At 41.3% G+C, this 15,278-nt stretch overlaps 2 protein-coding genes across 2 annotated transcripts; both read left to right on the top strand.

The window, feature by feature from the left end:
* The first annotated feature begins 2,399 nt into the window (after positions 1-2,399).
* LOC103409627 (uncharacterized) lies at positions 2,400-5,954 on the top strand. Its single transcript, XM_008348434.3, has 6 exons — positions 2,400-3,417; positions 3,619-3,781; positions 3,902-4,078; positions 4,172-4,255; positions 4,873-4,954; positions 5,192-5,954. Exons 1-6 carry the CDS (start codon positions 3,059-3,061, stop codon positions 5,641-5,643), a joined length of 1,317 nt encoding a protein of 438 aa, XP_008346656.1. The 5' UTR covers positions 2,400-3,058; the 3' UTR covers positions 5,644-5,954.
* Positions 5,955-12,822: 6,868 nt separating this feature from the next.
* Positions 12,823-13,640, top strand: LOC139196895 (uncharacterized). Its single transcript, XM_070823248.1, has 2 exons — positions 12,823-13,358; positions 13,544-13,640. Exons 1-2 carry the CDS (start codon positions 12,823-12,825, stop codon positions 13,638-13,640), a joined length of 633 nt encoding a protein of 210 aa, XP_070679349.1.
* The last annotated feature ends 1,638 nt before the right edge of the window (positions 13,641-15,278 follow it).

The raw sequence follows: 15,278 nt of genomic DNA, 5'->3' as shown, positions 1-15,278 counted from the left end.
TTACGAGAGCAGTTATTTACATGTTAGGTCTGTATAGTATGCTCATTCAGCGGATTTGTTGATTAAGGAAAATTAATCTTCCGAATTGACCAAGACCTAGCTAGCTACAACCTGTTCACATGCTTAATTATTAACTCCTAACTTTGTGGTTTTTATAATTTGACTAGATAAAGGTTTGATTTTGCCTTGTTGAATTCCACTTAATTGACAAAGAAACCAGTAAACATGACATCATATATATAATTTGCATGTCCGTGCGAAAGGGTCAAGGAGTTCGGCCAAGCGTACAAGGAAGCAACTTTGGGGGCAGACCATGCAATATACATTACGTCTCGTAATTATTATGGAAAACAACCCCTTTGTGTTTTATGCAATTGTAATACGCTTAGGCCAAATAGTTGAAACCCTCCATTGAACTTGACCAAATATTATGGTATATGATTTGACCATCTTAACCTTCATTCGCTCAATCTATAGCCAATGATGAGTATATATATGCCTCGGAGGCTTTTGGAGCAATTGCCCTACTTCCACCATTGTTTTGTTGAAGCATGTGATGAGTAACTTATACAGTAGGGATACATCACTGTGTTGATTTTTGTTAATGAAAAAACGCCAACGTGAAAAAAATCAATATATTATTAACATGAGATGTCATTGTAGTAGTATAATTGTGTCGTATATGTCTTATCTGACCATCATACCATCTTAATTAAGAATTAGGTCAATCTAAATTGCTGGTCTTAAGTGGCAACATTAAGCCGCCAATGAAAGAATATGCGCATGATCAGTCAAATGCTGGAATGCTGCTTCATTTGACATCCAACGGTGTTGAACCATCCAAAATTGCTAGTCATAAAGTTCTCATGTTTGTTTTATTATTAAACCTCAATGATAGGAATTTTTTGTGATATAACAATATAGTCACATTACCGCTATTGGTATTGAATTCGTTATTTGTAAGATCCGAACTTAAAATTTCTCACTTACAAAAAAAAAAAAAAAATCAATAACCGTACTAGGAGAAAGAGTTCATCAAATATTAACTAGTTCGGACCAACTACCGATACAATAATCATCCAAAATGCGTCTTGAATGAAACCTAATCAATCTATTAGTTAGAATTTATCGATGTTTTGCATTTTGCCTACATTTATAGTTTTGATTAAATAGTAGATAGAGTGTATATAACCTTGTAATACAATATATCAAGATAAGATAATTAATGTGAGGTATGGGGTGGTGATATATCTTAAGTTTAAGATGATAATTACAACCGGCAGAAACAGAAACTGGTACCTAAGATTATCGTCCAATAGAATTCAAGATGGAAATCAATTAATCTATTCGTCAACCGGGACAAAAGAAGAGCCTAAGTACCGTAGGATTATCATCGTCTCAAGTTTCCAACCCTAAAACTTGAAAACATAGTAGACTAAAAAATAACTAATTAGAACAATATGCACCCTATTTTGTACTTAAGTTCAAATTGGTTAGTCATGCACCCACCTCACTCTGCTCCTAAGTACGAGTTTATAACTTTATAATCTAGATTAATTTAGTAACAGCGAAAAAGAAATGCTAAAAGAATATTTCAAAAATGGAATTCTCTATCACTTCATGTTTTTGACACAATATTTTATAATATTGGCATAAAAAATGACCTTAAATTATGAGATGACAGAGAATTTATAAAGAGTTAAACTTTGAGAGTTCCCATGGAATTGGATCCCATCCGGATCCATTTTGTGGGGATCCTAAGGTTCCACACATCTTAGCCATTCATCGTGTATCGTGCGGTCAGAAATCATTTGATTTTTTTTTATTTAAAAGTAAACACAAATAGTATTTGACGAAAACTGACTACACAATGTACGATGAACGGTTAGGATGTAGAAATCCCTAGGATCCCCACAAATTGAATAGAATCCTCTTTCAGTTTCTAAGGATCTCCACAAAGTAAATCCGGAGAGAATTCTCTTCCAGTTCTCATGGCATTTTTGAATAGTAAAAACAAGGGGTGTGATATTCACACACCCCTTTTTACTTCTCACACATCCTTCTAAGTTTCGACGGTTGGATCCGGTGAATTGAAGAAGATTAAATGATATAAATTAATAAGGAACGTGTGAAAGTAAAAAGAAGTATGTGGATAGCATATCCCAAAAACAATCATATCACACATGTTTTCTCTTGGCCAACATTTTACATAGTTTAGAGAGAGAGAGAGAGAGAGAGAGAGAGAGAGAGAGAGAGAGAGAGAGAGAGAGAGAGGAAATGTGTAAAAATCCAAGTCAGAACGTGGAAAACGAGAAAAAGAGAAAACGAGAAAACGCGGGGAGACAATACATAGAGCCTAACCACCCATGGTATATATATACATGGACAGGCTTTGGCCTCTTCAATCATCGTCCCCAAAATCCATAATTAATAAAATTTACACATACGCACGGATTCCTAAGAATTTCTCAGAAAATTCAGATTCACTCAACAACTCACTCACTTTCTCATCTTTTTTTTATTAAATTATAATTAATAAAAAATAAATAGAAATTGAACATTTCGGTTGAAGGTATTGGCCAATACTAGCAAGAGCAGCACCAGAAAACAACAAAGTCCCTCCTCCGTGAACCTGTGGAAATCTCCCTAACGCATCTCTCTACCGCTTATCTCAGAAATCTTATCCAAAGCTCTCAGCTTTCCTCTGTCTTCTTCTTCCTCCTCTCTCTCTCTCTCTCTCTCTCTCTCTCTCTCTCTCTCTCTCTCTCTCTCTGTGCAAATAAACCATATCTAAATCTCATCATTCTCTGCTTCCTCCTCCTCCTCCTCTCCCTTTTTTAATTTTTTTTCTTTCTCTGTATTTATATATCTAATAACTAATTAATATTCCCCCTCTCTCTGTTGGGTATTGGGGTTTTGCTATCTTCTTATCTCCTTCATCTCTGAAACCCTCGAGCAATCGCTGTGCTTATTGCATACCAGTATCCGATTCAATCAAGGGTTTTTCTCTTTTTTTTCGCTTGTGGGTTTTTCTGGGTTTTTGCTTTTCTGCCCGACGATGGCGTTGCAGTCGGCTTTTCTGGAGATTCTGAGACTACCCACGATTGTGGAGGTGCTGGGGGAGCTGATGATGTTCATAACCCCTCTGTGGATTGGTGTGATTGTCGGGGTTTTTGTTGGGTGGGCGTGGAAGCCCAAATGGGCGAGCTTGGTTGGCCGAGACCTGTTGGATTGCCCAATCTCCAAACAAAAAGAATCCTCGTCCTCGTCCTCGCAGAGTTCGTCCACGTGTTTCGGTTCGATTCCGGGTCTGAGCTCGTTGAAGTTTCAGCTGCCCAGTTGCATTCCATGGCCTGCCGACGATAGGAATCCGGAAGACGCGCTTTCTTTGCCACCTACCACCAATCCGGATTTCAGGTGTGTTGACTTTCTTGAGTATTTTGACTAATTTCACAAGTTGGGTTTGCTTTAATTTTGCATGTTTTGGTGTTTAATGTGTTCAATTTCACAACTTTGATTAGTGTTTGTTCTGTTAAATTGGGGATTTGGGTCAGTTTAACTTGTAAGACATAAGGGCTTAAGCTTAGCTTAATGAATATAAATGTTGTGATATGGCAGCACCTCAAAGATTGAAAGAGAAAGTTCTGGTTATGTGAACAATGAGGATTTACAGCACATATGTCAACTTGTTGAGGAGAAAGATGGAGGGCCTGCTTGGATCCATATGATGGATCGGTCTACCGCAGCCATGCGCTGTCAAGCTTGGCGAAGAGACCCCGAGGTAGTTGTCTTTACCTTTCGTTTCAATGGATAACCGAGGTCCTCGGAGACACAGTCTTGTTTTGCTTGTATGTATTATGTTGGCGAGTTGAACTAATTGGATTTCACCTGTGTATTTTAGACTGGACCTCCACAATACCGCAGTAGTACTATATATGAGGATTGTACACCTGAGTTGCTGAGGGATTTCTTCTGGGATGATGAGTTTCGAGCAAAGTGGGATGACATGCTTGTACATGCTTCTACTTTGGAAGAATGTCCAACCACCGGAACCATGTTGGTGCACTGGGTGCGCAAGGTGAGAACATGATACTTTGTTTTGTCCTTTGATTCATGAGTTCCGTTGCTGCATTGGCTTATTACTTATGTTGTTTCTTTGTTTCGGACACAGTTCCCATTCTTTTGTAGCGACAGAGAGTACTTGATCGGCCGTCGCATTTGGGAATCGGGACGGACATACTACTGCGTAACAAAGGTATGTAAACTGTGAAGATGTAGCTATATATATAACCTCTCAGATGAATGCACTATCTAGTCTAGTCACATAGACAAGCTGCTGTAACCTGTTTTGCAGAAGAAAATTAATGTCAAAAGGATTCCTTTAGGATCTAAATTTCATTGTTTTTTCTTGACAAGGCTGGATGTCTTGTGTGAAATAATGACAGTTAATGCACTAGTTTTGGTTAAATTTGGTATGCTAAAGATTGAAGCTGTGAATAGTTGAATTGCTAAGCTATATGTAGCTTTCCGGTGAATGCAAATTTAGTAATTTCCAACTCGAAATCTTTTGTTGGTATATAATTTAGGGATTTGGACATTTGAGGCTACTGGTCGGTTTATTGTACTGAGTTCGTATCTAAAGCAACTTTAATTCCTTCCGTATGCTAATAAGTTGAGAGTCCTACAAGAACCTAGTTTCGAGTTATACTCCGGAATGTACGTATTAGTAGCTGTTGCAAGTGTTTGTTTTGAGCTGGTTGTGTTTAGTTTTGGAATAAATTTGCCGATATCGCCCATCATGTACAACAGTTCTGTTTTCGAAGGTTATTAATTCAGGATGCTAACCTAATGGTGTGACGTCACTTGTTTCAGGGAGTACCCTCCTCTGCTGTGCCAAGGCGTGAAAAACCTAAACGTGTTGACTTGTACTATTCAAGTTGGTGCATTCGAGCAGGTAACGAAAGTCTCATATGATCTTAGTGTTTTCTGAAATGAGAAAACAAATCTGCCCTCCTAAATGAAAGATATCTTTCTTTAGTTACCTATTAAAAACAGGGTATCTCTTTGTCATGGTGTGCAATTGGCAGATTAATTTTTATTGCCTTAAAATTGAAATTTCAGTGTGTTTTCTTATCTCAATTGTGCTTTTGGGAATAATCACTAAGACTTGTGTTTGTTGGGTATGTACCAGTTGAATCGAAGAGAGGGGATGGCCAGCTTACTGCATGTGAAATTTTACTCTATCATCACGAAGATATGGGTATCCCTTGGGAAATTGCGAAATTTGGAGTCCGGCAAGGCATGTGGGGAACTGTTAAAAAGATTGAACCTGGCTTGCGTGCATATCAGAAAGAGAGAGCCTCTAAAGCCCCACTTTCACGGTGTGCTTACATGGCTCAGATCAACACTAAAGTCAGTGCAGACTACTTGAGATCTGTTGAAAACAGCACCAGCGATTCCATGGCGGTTGAAAAATCAGATAAGTCGGACTCATCGGAGAAACCAGAAGGGAAGACAATACCTAAGATTCTATTGATCGGTGGGGCTATCGCCCTTGCCTGTAGTCTTGACCGAGGGCTCTTAACAAAGGCAGTTATATTCGGAGTAGCCCGAAGATTTGCAAAAATCGGTAGGAGGTTCTGATTCCAGAGGCGTCAGCTAATGCCATCGTCAAGCGATGTGAGGAATAGCCAAATGCTGGATCTCCGCGCTTTGCCCCATTTCAAGAGAAGTCGATTTGAGGTCTTGTTCTTTGTTCTCCTTGTTTGAGCCATGAATATAGCTTAATTGTAGAACATCAGAGAAAAAGAAGCAATAGAAATGTTTGGGAAAAGAGGGAGAGTGATCGTATAGCCGTATTCGTTAAAGTTGGAAATGTGATTGAAGGATTTCTTGTGCTGCAAGAATGACAGTAACCTAGAGGTTCTCTTAAAGTTGCATTTTCTTTCACTTCATTGATCTTGAACTGCTTCGTAGTTTTTCTGCATACACAACTTCACTATGAAAACTGCATGTGAATACTAATCACATTCCCAAATAGAAGCCGGAAAAGATTTTCACGCTCTATTTTCGCCATTTACACCATTTTCCTATTTTATAGCCGTAGATTGAATACAACAACAACAACAACAATAACAAAGCCTTTTCCCACTAAGTGGGGTCGGCTATATGAATCCTAGAACGCCATTGCGCTCGGTTTTGTGTCATGTCCTCCGTTAGATCCAAATACTCAAGTCTTTTCTTAGGGTCTCTTCCAAAGTTTTCCTAGGTCTTCCTCTACCCTTTCGGCCCTGAACCTCTGTCCCATAGTCACATTTTCGAACCGGAGCGTCAGTAGGCCTTCTTTGCACATGTCCAAACCACCGGAACCGATTTTCTCTCATATTTCCTTCAATTTTGGCTACTCCTACTTTACCTCGGATATCCTCATTCCCAATCTTATCATTTCTCGTGTGCCCATACATCCCACGAAACATCCTCATCTCCGCTACACCCATTTTGTGTACGTGTTGATGCTTCACCGCCCAACATTCTGTGCCATACAACATCGCTGGCCTTATTGCAATCCTATAAAATTTTCCCTTGAGCTTCAGTGGCCTACGACGATCACACAACACGCCGGATGCACTCTTACACTTCATCCATCCAGCTTGTATTCTATGGTTGAGATCTCCATCTAATTCTCCGTTCTCTTGCAAGATAGATCCTAGGTAGCGAAAACGGTCACTTTTTGTGATCTTCGCTAGATTGCTCCGGTCATTAGTGTGGATAAGTATATAAATGGATAGAGATAGGAGAGCAAACACAAGATGTACGTGGTTCACCCAGATTGGCTACGTCCACGAAATAGAGGAGTTCTCATTAATTGTGAAGGGTTTACACAAGTACATAGGTTCAAGCTCTCCTTTAGTGAGTACAAGTGAATGATTTAGTACAAATGACATTAGGAAATATTGTGGGAGAATGATCTCGTAACCACGAAACTTCTAAGTACCGGATTGTGGTATCGTCTTGACTTGCCTTATCTGTCTCATAGGTAGATGTGGCATCTTCTCTGGAAGTACTCTTCCTCCATCCAGGGGTGGTATCTGTAACTGGTGGAGATGCACAAGGTAATGTATCAATTTCACTTGAAGCTTACTTGTAGTTTCAGGCTTGGTCAAGCGCAATACAAACCATGTAGTAAGAGTCCCCCAAGTCGCCGAGCTAGGGGATCTGCTGAAAGAGGTGACAGACAAGGTAAGCAATCAGAGTTCCGGCTGATTGTTCACATTCTCCCTATCTTGCAGGCAGCATGAAGGATAAAGAGAAGAAAAATGAGAAGAGATGATATGGGATACTTTTGCTTTTGAAGAAGTAACTTTCCACAAGCTTATTCTTGAACTGGGCTAGAGGGTTTTCTGGTTTCCTCCAGAGTATAAGGCCGACTGAAGAATTTGAGGGTCAAAACAAGTCCATCAAATCTAGTGTACGTTCGACCCTGCTGATATGGGATACTTTTGCTTTTGACAAAGTAGTGGATGTATCGGCACGTGTGCTGTTACGCTTGTATCCACATGCTTCCTTGTATCCTTCTCACTTGCTCTATCTGTTCCTTAGGCAGATGCGGTATCTTCCCTGGAAGCATAAGATGTTGAAGATGAGTACTCGAGAGCAATGCCAGGTAAGTAATCAGGTAAGGGGTTCCAGGCAGTCAGTTCCTGGCTGGAAGCTTGATTCCAAGTGCTGACTGATTGTTCTCTTTCTTCTTGTCTTGCAGGTAAAAATAAGGCCAAAGGAAAAGACAGGGAAAAAGCATGATATGGGATACTCTTGCTTTTAACCCTGATGATATGAGATATTCTTGCTCTAGTATAGCTTGTTTACAGAGGTATTATCGGGGGGAAAGAAAGCTGAATATTTCGAAAGGCTTCGTTGGGAGTGCCCTCTCAGATAAGAGGAAGGGTTGAGCATTTTTGCAGGTCTGCCTGTCCGTTGGGGATGGAGGTTGACATATATAGGAGTCTCCCTAACATCAAGTAATAATGCTATTCCTTTACCCTGCTTGGTCATAGTACGGTAGTGGGAGCTGCGAGCTTCACATGTTTTAACTCTGTCAGAGCACTTTGAAAAAGTGGTCTGTGGTATCTGGAAAGCTGATGTTGCGTGTGAAGATTACAGACAAGCTTTATCCAAGGAGATCCAGCTCTTGAAGTTGGGAAAGTGGTGCCTCTTCGGTTTTCGAACAAGCAACGGGGATCTGGCTCTCGAGATTCGAAGAACGATGTCTCTTCGAGTTTTGAGAAAGCAATCCTGCTGGGGGTCTGGCTCTCGAGATTCGGAGAACGGTGTCTCTTCGATTTTTGAGAAAGTAATCATGTTGGGAGTTTGGCTCTCGAGATTCGGAGGGCGGTGCATCTTCGATTTTGGAGCAAGCAATCTTGTTGGGAGTGTTTTCTCGAATGTGAGTAAAGGTTGGGCATGTTTGCTAGTCTACCTTGCCACAAAGCACAGAGGTTGACACACAGGGACTTTCCAATTATCCAGCAGTGGTACTGTTCCTTTACCCTCTCTTCGATTTTTGAGAAAGTAATCATGTTGGGAGTCTGGCTCCCGAGATTCGGAGGGCGGTGCCTCTTCGATTTTGGAGCAAGCAATCTTGTTGGGAGTGTTTTCTTGAATGTGAGTAAAGGTTGGGCATGTTTTCTAGTCTACCTTGCCACGAAGCACAGAGGTTGACACACAGGGACTTTCCAATTATCCAGCAGTGGTACTGTTCCTTTACCCTCTCTTCGATTTTTGAGAAAGTAATCATGTTGGGAGTCTGGCTCTCGAGATTCGGAGGGCGGTGCCTCTTCGATTTTGGAGCAAGCAATCTTGTTGGGAGTGTTTTCTCGAATGTGAGTAAAGGTTGGGCATGTTTGCTAGTCTACCTTGCCACGAAGCACAGAGGTTGACACACTGGGACTTTCCAATTATCCAGCAGTGATACTGTTCCTTTACCCTTGTGGGTAATAATATGGTAGCTAGACCTTCAAAATTTATGTGTCTAAACTTTGTTAGTGTTGTTTTTTTGCTATTCTTTTACCCTTCTTGGTCAGAGCTATGTACTGGGAGCTGCAAGCTTCACGTGTCTCAACTTTGTCAGAGAACTTTGGCAAAGTTATCTGTGGTACCCATGAGCTACTGTTGCGTGTGGGAAGTGGGTGATTGAACAGTACGATTCATGTGCTTTTTACTCCGCCAAAAATCTTCGACAGAATGCCTATAATTTCCGCAAAGCTGAGTGTGCGTGTGACAGGTGCTGACAAGGCTGGAAAAGTAGGTGCCTCTTCGATTTCTGAGATCGGCCCTCGTGGTCTCTGAGCAGCCCAGCTTTTGAGAAAGCAAGCCTCTTCGATTTCTAAGATCGGCCTTCGTGGTCTTTGAGCAGCCCAGCTTTTGAGAAAGCAAACGCCTCTTCGATTTCTGAGATCGACCCTCGTGGTCTCTGAGCAGCCCAACTTTTGAGAAAGCAAACGCTTCTTCGATTTCTGAGCAGGCGCCTCTTCGATTTCTGAAGCTTCGTCGAGTGCAGATTTTTATAGGGGCTGACATTAAGTTCCAAAGCACACTTGAATATCCACCAGTAGAAGCTCCATTCTTGCACTTCTAAGATCTTGATTTGTTCGACCTCTTATCTCTTCAACACCTTTGAAAATGTCTGGCCCCTCCGACCGTCGTTTTGACTTGAACCTTGTTGAAGAGGCAGCCCCGCCTTCTCCAGACAACATATGGCGCCCATCCTTCGTCTCCCATACTGGTACTATTACCGTTGGGGATTCCGTGATGAAAAATGATATGACCGTTGCGGTAGTGGCCAGGAACCTTCTCACTCCCAAAGATAACAGACTACTTTCCAAATGGTCTGATGAGTTGGCTGTTAAGGATTCTCTGGCTCTCAGTGTTCAGTGTGCAGGTTCTGTGTCTAATATGGCCCAACGCCTATTTGCTCGAACCCGCCAAGTTGAATCATTGGCGGCTGAAGTGATGAGTCTCAAACAGGAGATTAGAGGGCTCAAGCATGAGAATAAACAGTTGCACCGGCTCGCACATGACTATGCTACAAACATGAAGAGGAAGCTTGACCAGATGAAGGAATCTGATGATTAGGTTTTACTTGATCATCAGAGATTTGTGGGTTTGTTCCAAAGGCATTTATTGCCTTCGTCTTCTGGGGCTGTACCGCGTAATGAAGCTCCAAATGATCAACCTCTGATGCCTCATCCTTCTAGGGTTCTGTCCAGTACTGAGGCTCCGAATGATCCCCCTCCGGTGCCTTCTCTTTCTGGGGCTCTACCGACTGCTGAGACTTCTCCTAAGCAACCTTTGTGAAGGCTCCCTCTTGTTTGTTTCTTTTGACTCAAGTATATGTACATATTTGTAACTTATCGGGGATATCAATAAATATGCTTTCCTTCATTTCAACGTATTGTGTTAAATACACCAAAGCCTTCTTCGCTAAGTTCTTTGAATTTTCTTTTGTTGAAGCTTGTATGTTGAAGCTTAGGGAAAAAATGGAGTGAAAATCACTATACTCGAACGATTTAGGAATTGGACGAGAAATTTTTCAGTATGTTGAAATACGGATCGGTACACCAATTGTTATAATACAATTGGTAACAAGATTTTTATTCTAAGTTTCTAATCAATTGTAATGTACTCAACACACTAAAAAATCTTTCGAATTAGAAAAGTTGTTGAAGAAGTTTAATCTTAGTTTATGTAAAAACATAAAACTAATCACAACCTGCCACGTTTCTATCTGATTGGAGCCCAAATGTGTGAAGTTAGCATATACTGGATCCTCGTCGGATTTTCTTTGTGAGGATCCAGGAATTCATGAATTGTGTCTATTCATCGTACATCGTGTAGTCAAAAATCATTTTAAATGTTTCTATTTAAAATTAAACACAAACAGTACCTGACAAAAACTGATTGTACGATGTACGATAAACGTATACGATTCACGAATTTCCAGAATCCTCACCAAAAGAATCCGGAGATGATACTGTTGGAAGTTAGTAGTCACCAAATTTTGGGGCCGGAAAAATATGTGGCATTGTATGCACGTGGTCCAGCAGTGAGCACAACATAAAATCATGGAGGTTTGTGGTCACAGTTGATACAATCACAACAGCCTCTTCCACAGAGTCGGCTCTCAACTCATATCTTCTTTGATGGATTTGTCGTCTCTGTTCTAATTATTAAAGTCCAAGCAATCGATCATTCAGCAATTGGCCCCCTTTTATCTAGGGACCTTGTCTGCCCACCCATATCCAATAGAGGTGGATTGTATGCACTCCCATACCTTTCTCATCCCTTTCTATTTCTATGATCACGGTTAATCCCAAATGATGTCGTTCGGGTTTGCAAATGTCTTCTTTCAAAAAAAGACCGTGAACTTGTTCACTTTGAGGCCTTGTTTGGTGAGATAACAAACACCATATTTAGTTTGGACTTATTTGGTGTCCAAGATTGGATTGAATTAAATAACTTATTATGCTTAATGTTAAATAACTTGAAGGTTGAAGATGAATTACTCGATAAAAGTGAAATTAAAGAGTTGATATTTCTAATTTAACCTTCAATATAAATTAAGTTTGCAAATTAAATGATGTATCATCAATAGGAATGAACACATTTATCAATATTTGGTAATAAATCAATCAACAACTTCTATGTCTTTTAGTTTGTAAAACTTTATCTACAAATTTAGTTTTTCTAGCATTATTCGCAGAGTAAATACCGATAAAAGAGGAATGCCAAAATTGCTACGTGCTACGTATAGTATAGGTTTAATGCATGTACCGTATACAGTCCCTAAAATTTAAATTGCTTTAATCGGGTGCAAGTTTAAGCTGTACACTTTATATATTCAACCCAGTTTTTAATTTCCTTCCCAGTTTCTTGTTGATTGGAAGGCAAAATTCCACATAGCAGGCGGCGTTTGTAAACTTTAGCAACAAAGCAAATAAAATAAAATACAATTTACTTTATGAAAACTCTTCGAAATTTGATTTATAGGTACCAAAAAAATTAACACAAATTTGGGGAAAAAAAAAGAGATGAAAGAATTGTAGTATATCCTATTAACATATACACAAATACATTGGTGCAAAAATTTGAATATAATCTGGGAAGACGGGGGATAAAATTCTAGCAGCCGCTGTAGTTAACGAGAGACGAGTGTCTCAAAGCAGTTGAGCTCGTCCAGCTCCACCGCGAACTGTGGCGGCGTCCTCCGGCTCTGCTTCTTCACACGAGCCTCCGGCGATGACTCCATATTTCCCTCTTGCTTTGCTGTATTAACCGTGTTGCTAGATGGAACTGCGGCAGTACTCTTCAGTTGGTATGCAGGGAAGGAGGACTTCACCATCTGGCCCAAGACCTCAGCACACAAGGCATCGAACGAACTGAACAAGGAATTCATGTTTCTTGAACCTGAAGGTGTTTTTTGACAAGAGTATTGAATCCACCACAAATCTCTCCACCACATCTGCTGTCAAGCCGTGATCCCACCATTCTCTCTATATTGTTTTATGTAAATAATCAAGAGTTATTAGTTACCTTTTATGTTGTACAAAGTCAACTACAGGCTTGTATATATCTTGTATCAATATGATAAACAAATCATCAAGGAATTTATTCAAATACAAAACTGCTTCTTTCTGTCACAAATCTATTTCTCTATATGGTATCATCCTTTCTCCCAAGCTAACGCTTCCCAACGATTCGATCCTCTATACGCCCCCACCACCCCAACCCTCCACTGCCTTCTCTGATTCCTTTCCTTCTTCACCCATGGCTGCATCTACTGCTTCCCTCCCCACCACCGTCAACATCTCCCACACCATCAATACTCCCATGGACCGAAATAATTATCTCAGTTGGCGATCTCAATTTTCCGACATTCCTGAAATTCATGGTCTGGAAGATGTCGTGACCACCAATACCAAACCTCCCAAGAAGCTTGCTGACGGATATCTTAATCCGAATTATTCTCGGGACAAACTTGTCCTCAGTTGGATCAAGTCTACTTGCTCACCCTCTATTCGCTCTATCCTGCTTCCTTGCACTTACGCTTTCGATGCTTGGTCTCTTCTGGAAAAGCGTTTGTCTCCTGTTTCCAAGACTCACCTCCGCACCCTTCGTGAACAACTTCGCACTCTTAAAAAGGATTCAGAGAAGTCCATGTCTGATTATTTGCTGCATGCCAAAAGCCTTGCGGATTCCCTTACTGCTGCTGGTTCCGTTATTTCTGATGAAGAACTCATTGAAAGCATCTTGGACGGTCTTGGTCCCGAATATAAAGAGTTTACAACCGCTGTTCATTTTCGGTATTCTCTCTCCTACGATGACTGCTACGACCTACTCCTTCAAGAAGAACATCTCATCAAAAAGATGTCCACTCTCTCCTTGTCCAGTAGCGCTGCTTTTACTGCCTCTCGTCGCCGTGCTGGTTCGTCACATTCTGCCCATAATGGTCACCGCTCCTTTTCCTCACCTCATTCTTTTGGACAAGGCAATGGTCGTGGTCGACATTGGCGCTCTTCTCATCAAAACCGTCAAGCAAACTGGAATCCTCCTCGGCCTCACTCCAGTCCATCGACCGACACTAGCCCACCTCTTCTTCCTACACCGTCGCTGCCACCTAAGCCACCGACATTTGAATATGATGGCTACTGTCAACTTTGCGAAGAATATGGTCACAAAGCCCGCCAGTGTCCCACCCGAGGCAACTTTGCCTATCTAGCGACTGCGGACTCTCCCTCGCCAACACCTTGGGTGGTTGATTCCGGCGCCACAAATCACATGACCAATGATCCTTCCGCTCTCACACAAATCCAACCATACACAGGTACCGATACTATTGTTGTGGGTAACGGCAATCACTTGCCTATCTCTCATGTCGGTAAATCCTCCATCTCTAGTTTACATGGACCCTTGTTGCTAAAAGATGTGTTATATGTCCCTGCTATTAAGAAGAACTTATTATCCCTTCGTCGTTTTTGTTATGACAATCACTGTTTTTTTGAGATGGATGATCGTTCTTTTCGTGTGAAGGACAAGAAAACGGGCCAACTCATTCTGATTGGGCATAACTATGGCGAACTTTACTATATTAGAGCTGCTCCTCACGTTACTCCCAAGCTTGTGTTTTATGGCGAACGGACGACTAGCGATGTGTGGCATGCTCGCTTGGGTCACCCATCCACTGCTATATTTCATGTTTTGGCCAATAAGTACCATATCCCCATTAGTGGTACACTTTCATCTCATAACAAATGTCATGTTTGTCCGCTAGGTAAGGCTTGTCGCCTTCCATTTTCCTCTCGGACGTCCATGGCTCCATATCCTTTGGACGTCTTACATCTTGATGTATGGGGCCCCGCTCCTATTGTGTCTAATTTTGGCTACAAGTACTATTTATCTATTGTGGATGATTATTCCAGATTTGTGTGGTTGTTCCCTCTTGTTCGTAAGTCCGATGTCATGACTACCTTTGTTACTTTCAAGCGCATAATTGAAAATCGTTTGAACCGTACTATTAACGTATTACAAACGGACGGTGGTGGTGAATTCACCAGTCTTGCATTTCGGCATTTTCTTCGTGATCATGGTATAACACACCAACTCTCTTGCCCACATACGCCACAACAAAACTGTATCGTTGAGCGCAAACATTGTCATGCTACCGAAATGGGTCTATGTCTCCTTGCTCAATCTCATCTCCCGCAAACTTTTTGGGTGGAGGCCTTCACAACCGCCGCCTTTCTTATAAATCGGTTGCCTCTTCATAACCTTGGGAATGTTTCTCCTTATGAAAAACTATTTGCAAAAGTTCCCGATTACCGATTTCTTAAGACATTTGGGTGCACATGCTTTCCCCACTTGGTTCCTTACAACAAACATAAGTTGATGCCCAAGTCCATCCCATGTGTCTTCATTGGTTACGACAACAACTACAAAGGCTACCGTTGTCTCGACGTTGCTTCTGGTAAGGTGTATATTTCTCGCAATGTCCAATTTGATGAACTCACCTTTCCGTATAAAGATCGCAGGACAACTTCTCCTCCTCACGAGCCGTCCCATCAACCATTATTTTTGGAGCCACTCATGCATGCAGCAGCACCTGCTTCTGATCCTCCACCGCCTCACTCTCCACCCACGGCTATTACAGCGCCTACGCCCACTTCACCTGCAACCCCTTTTCAGTCATCTGCATCCACCACTGCTTCCTCACCGCAACCTGTCCC

The sequence above is a fragment of the Malus domestica genome, chromosome 06 (genome assembly GCF_042453785.1).
Source record: "Malus domestica chromosome 06, GDT2T_hap1".
Lineage (NCBI taxonomy): Eukaryota > Viridiplantae > Streptophyta > Magnoliopsida > Rosales > Rosaceae > Malus > Malus domestica.
The sequence above is the reverse complement of the archived record's forward strand: the minus strand, read 5'-3'. Positions and strand labels throughout refer to the sequence as shown.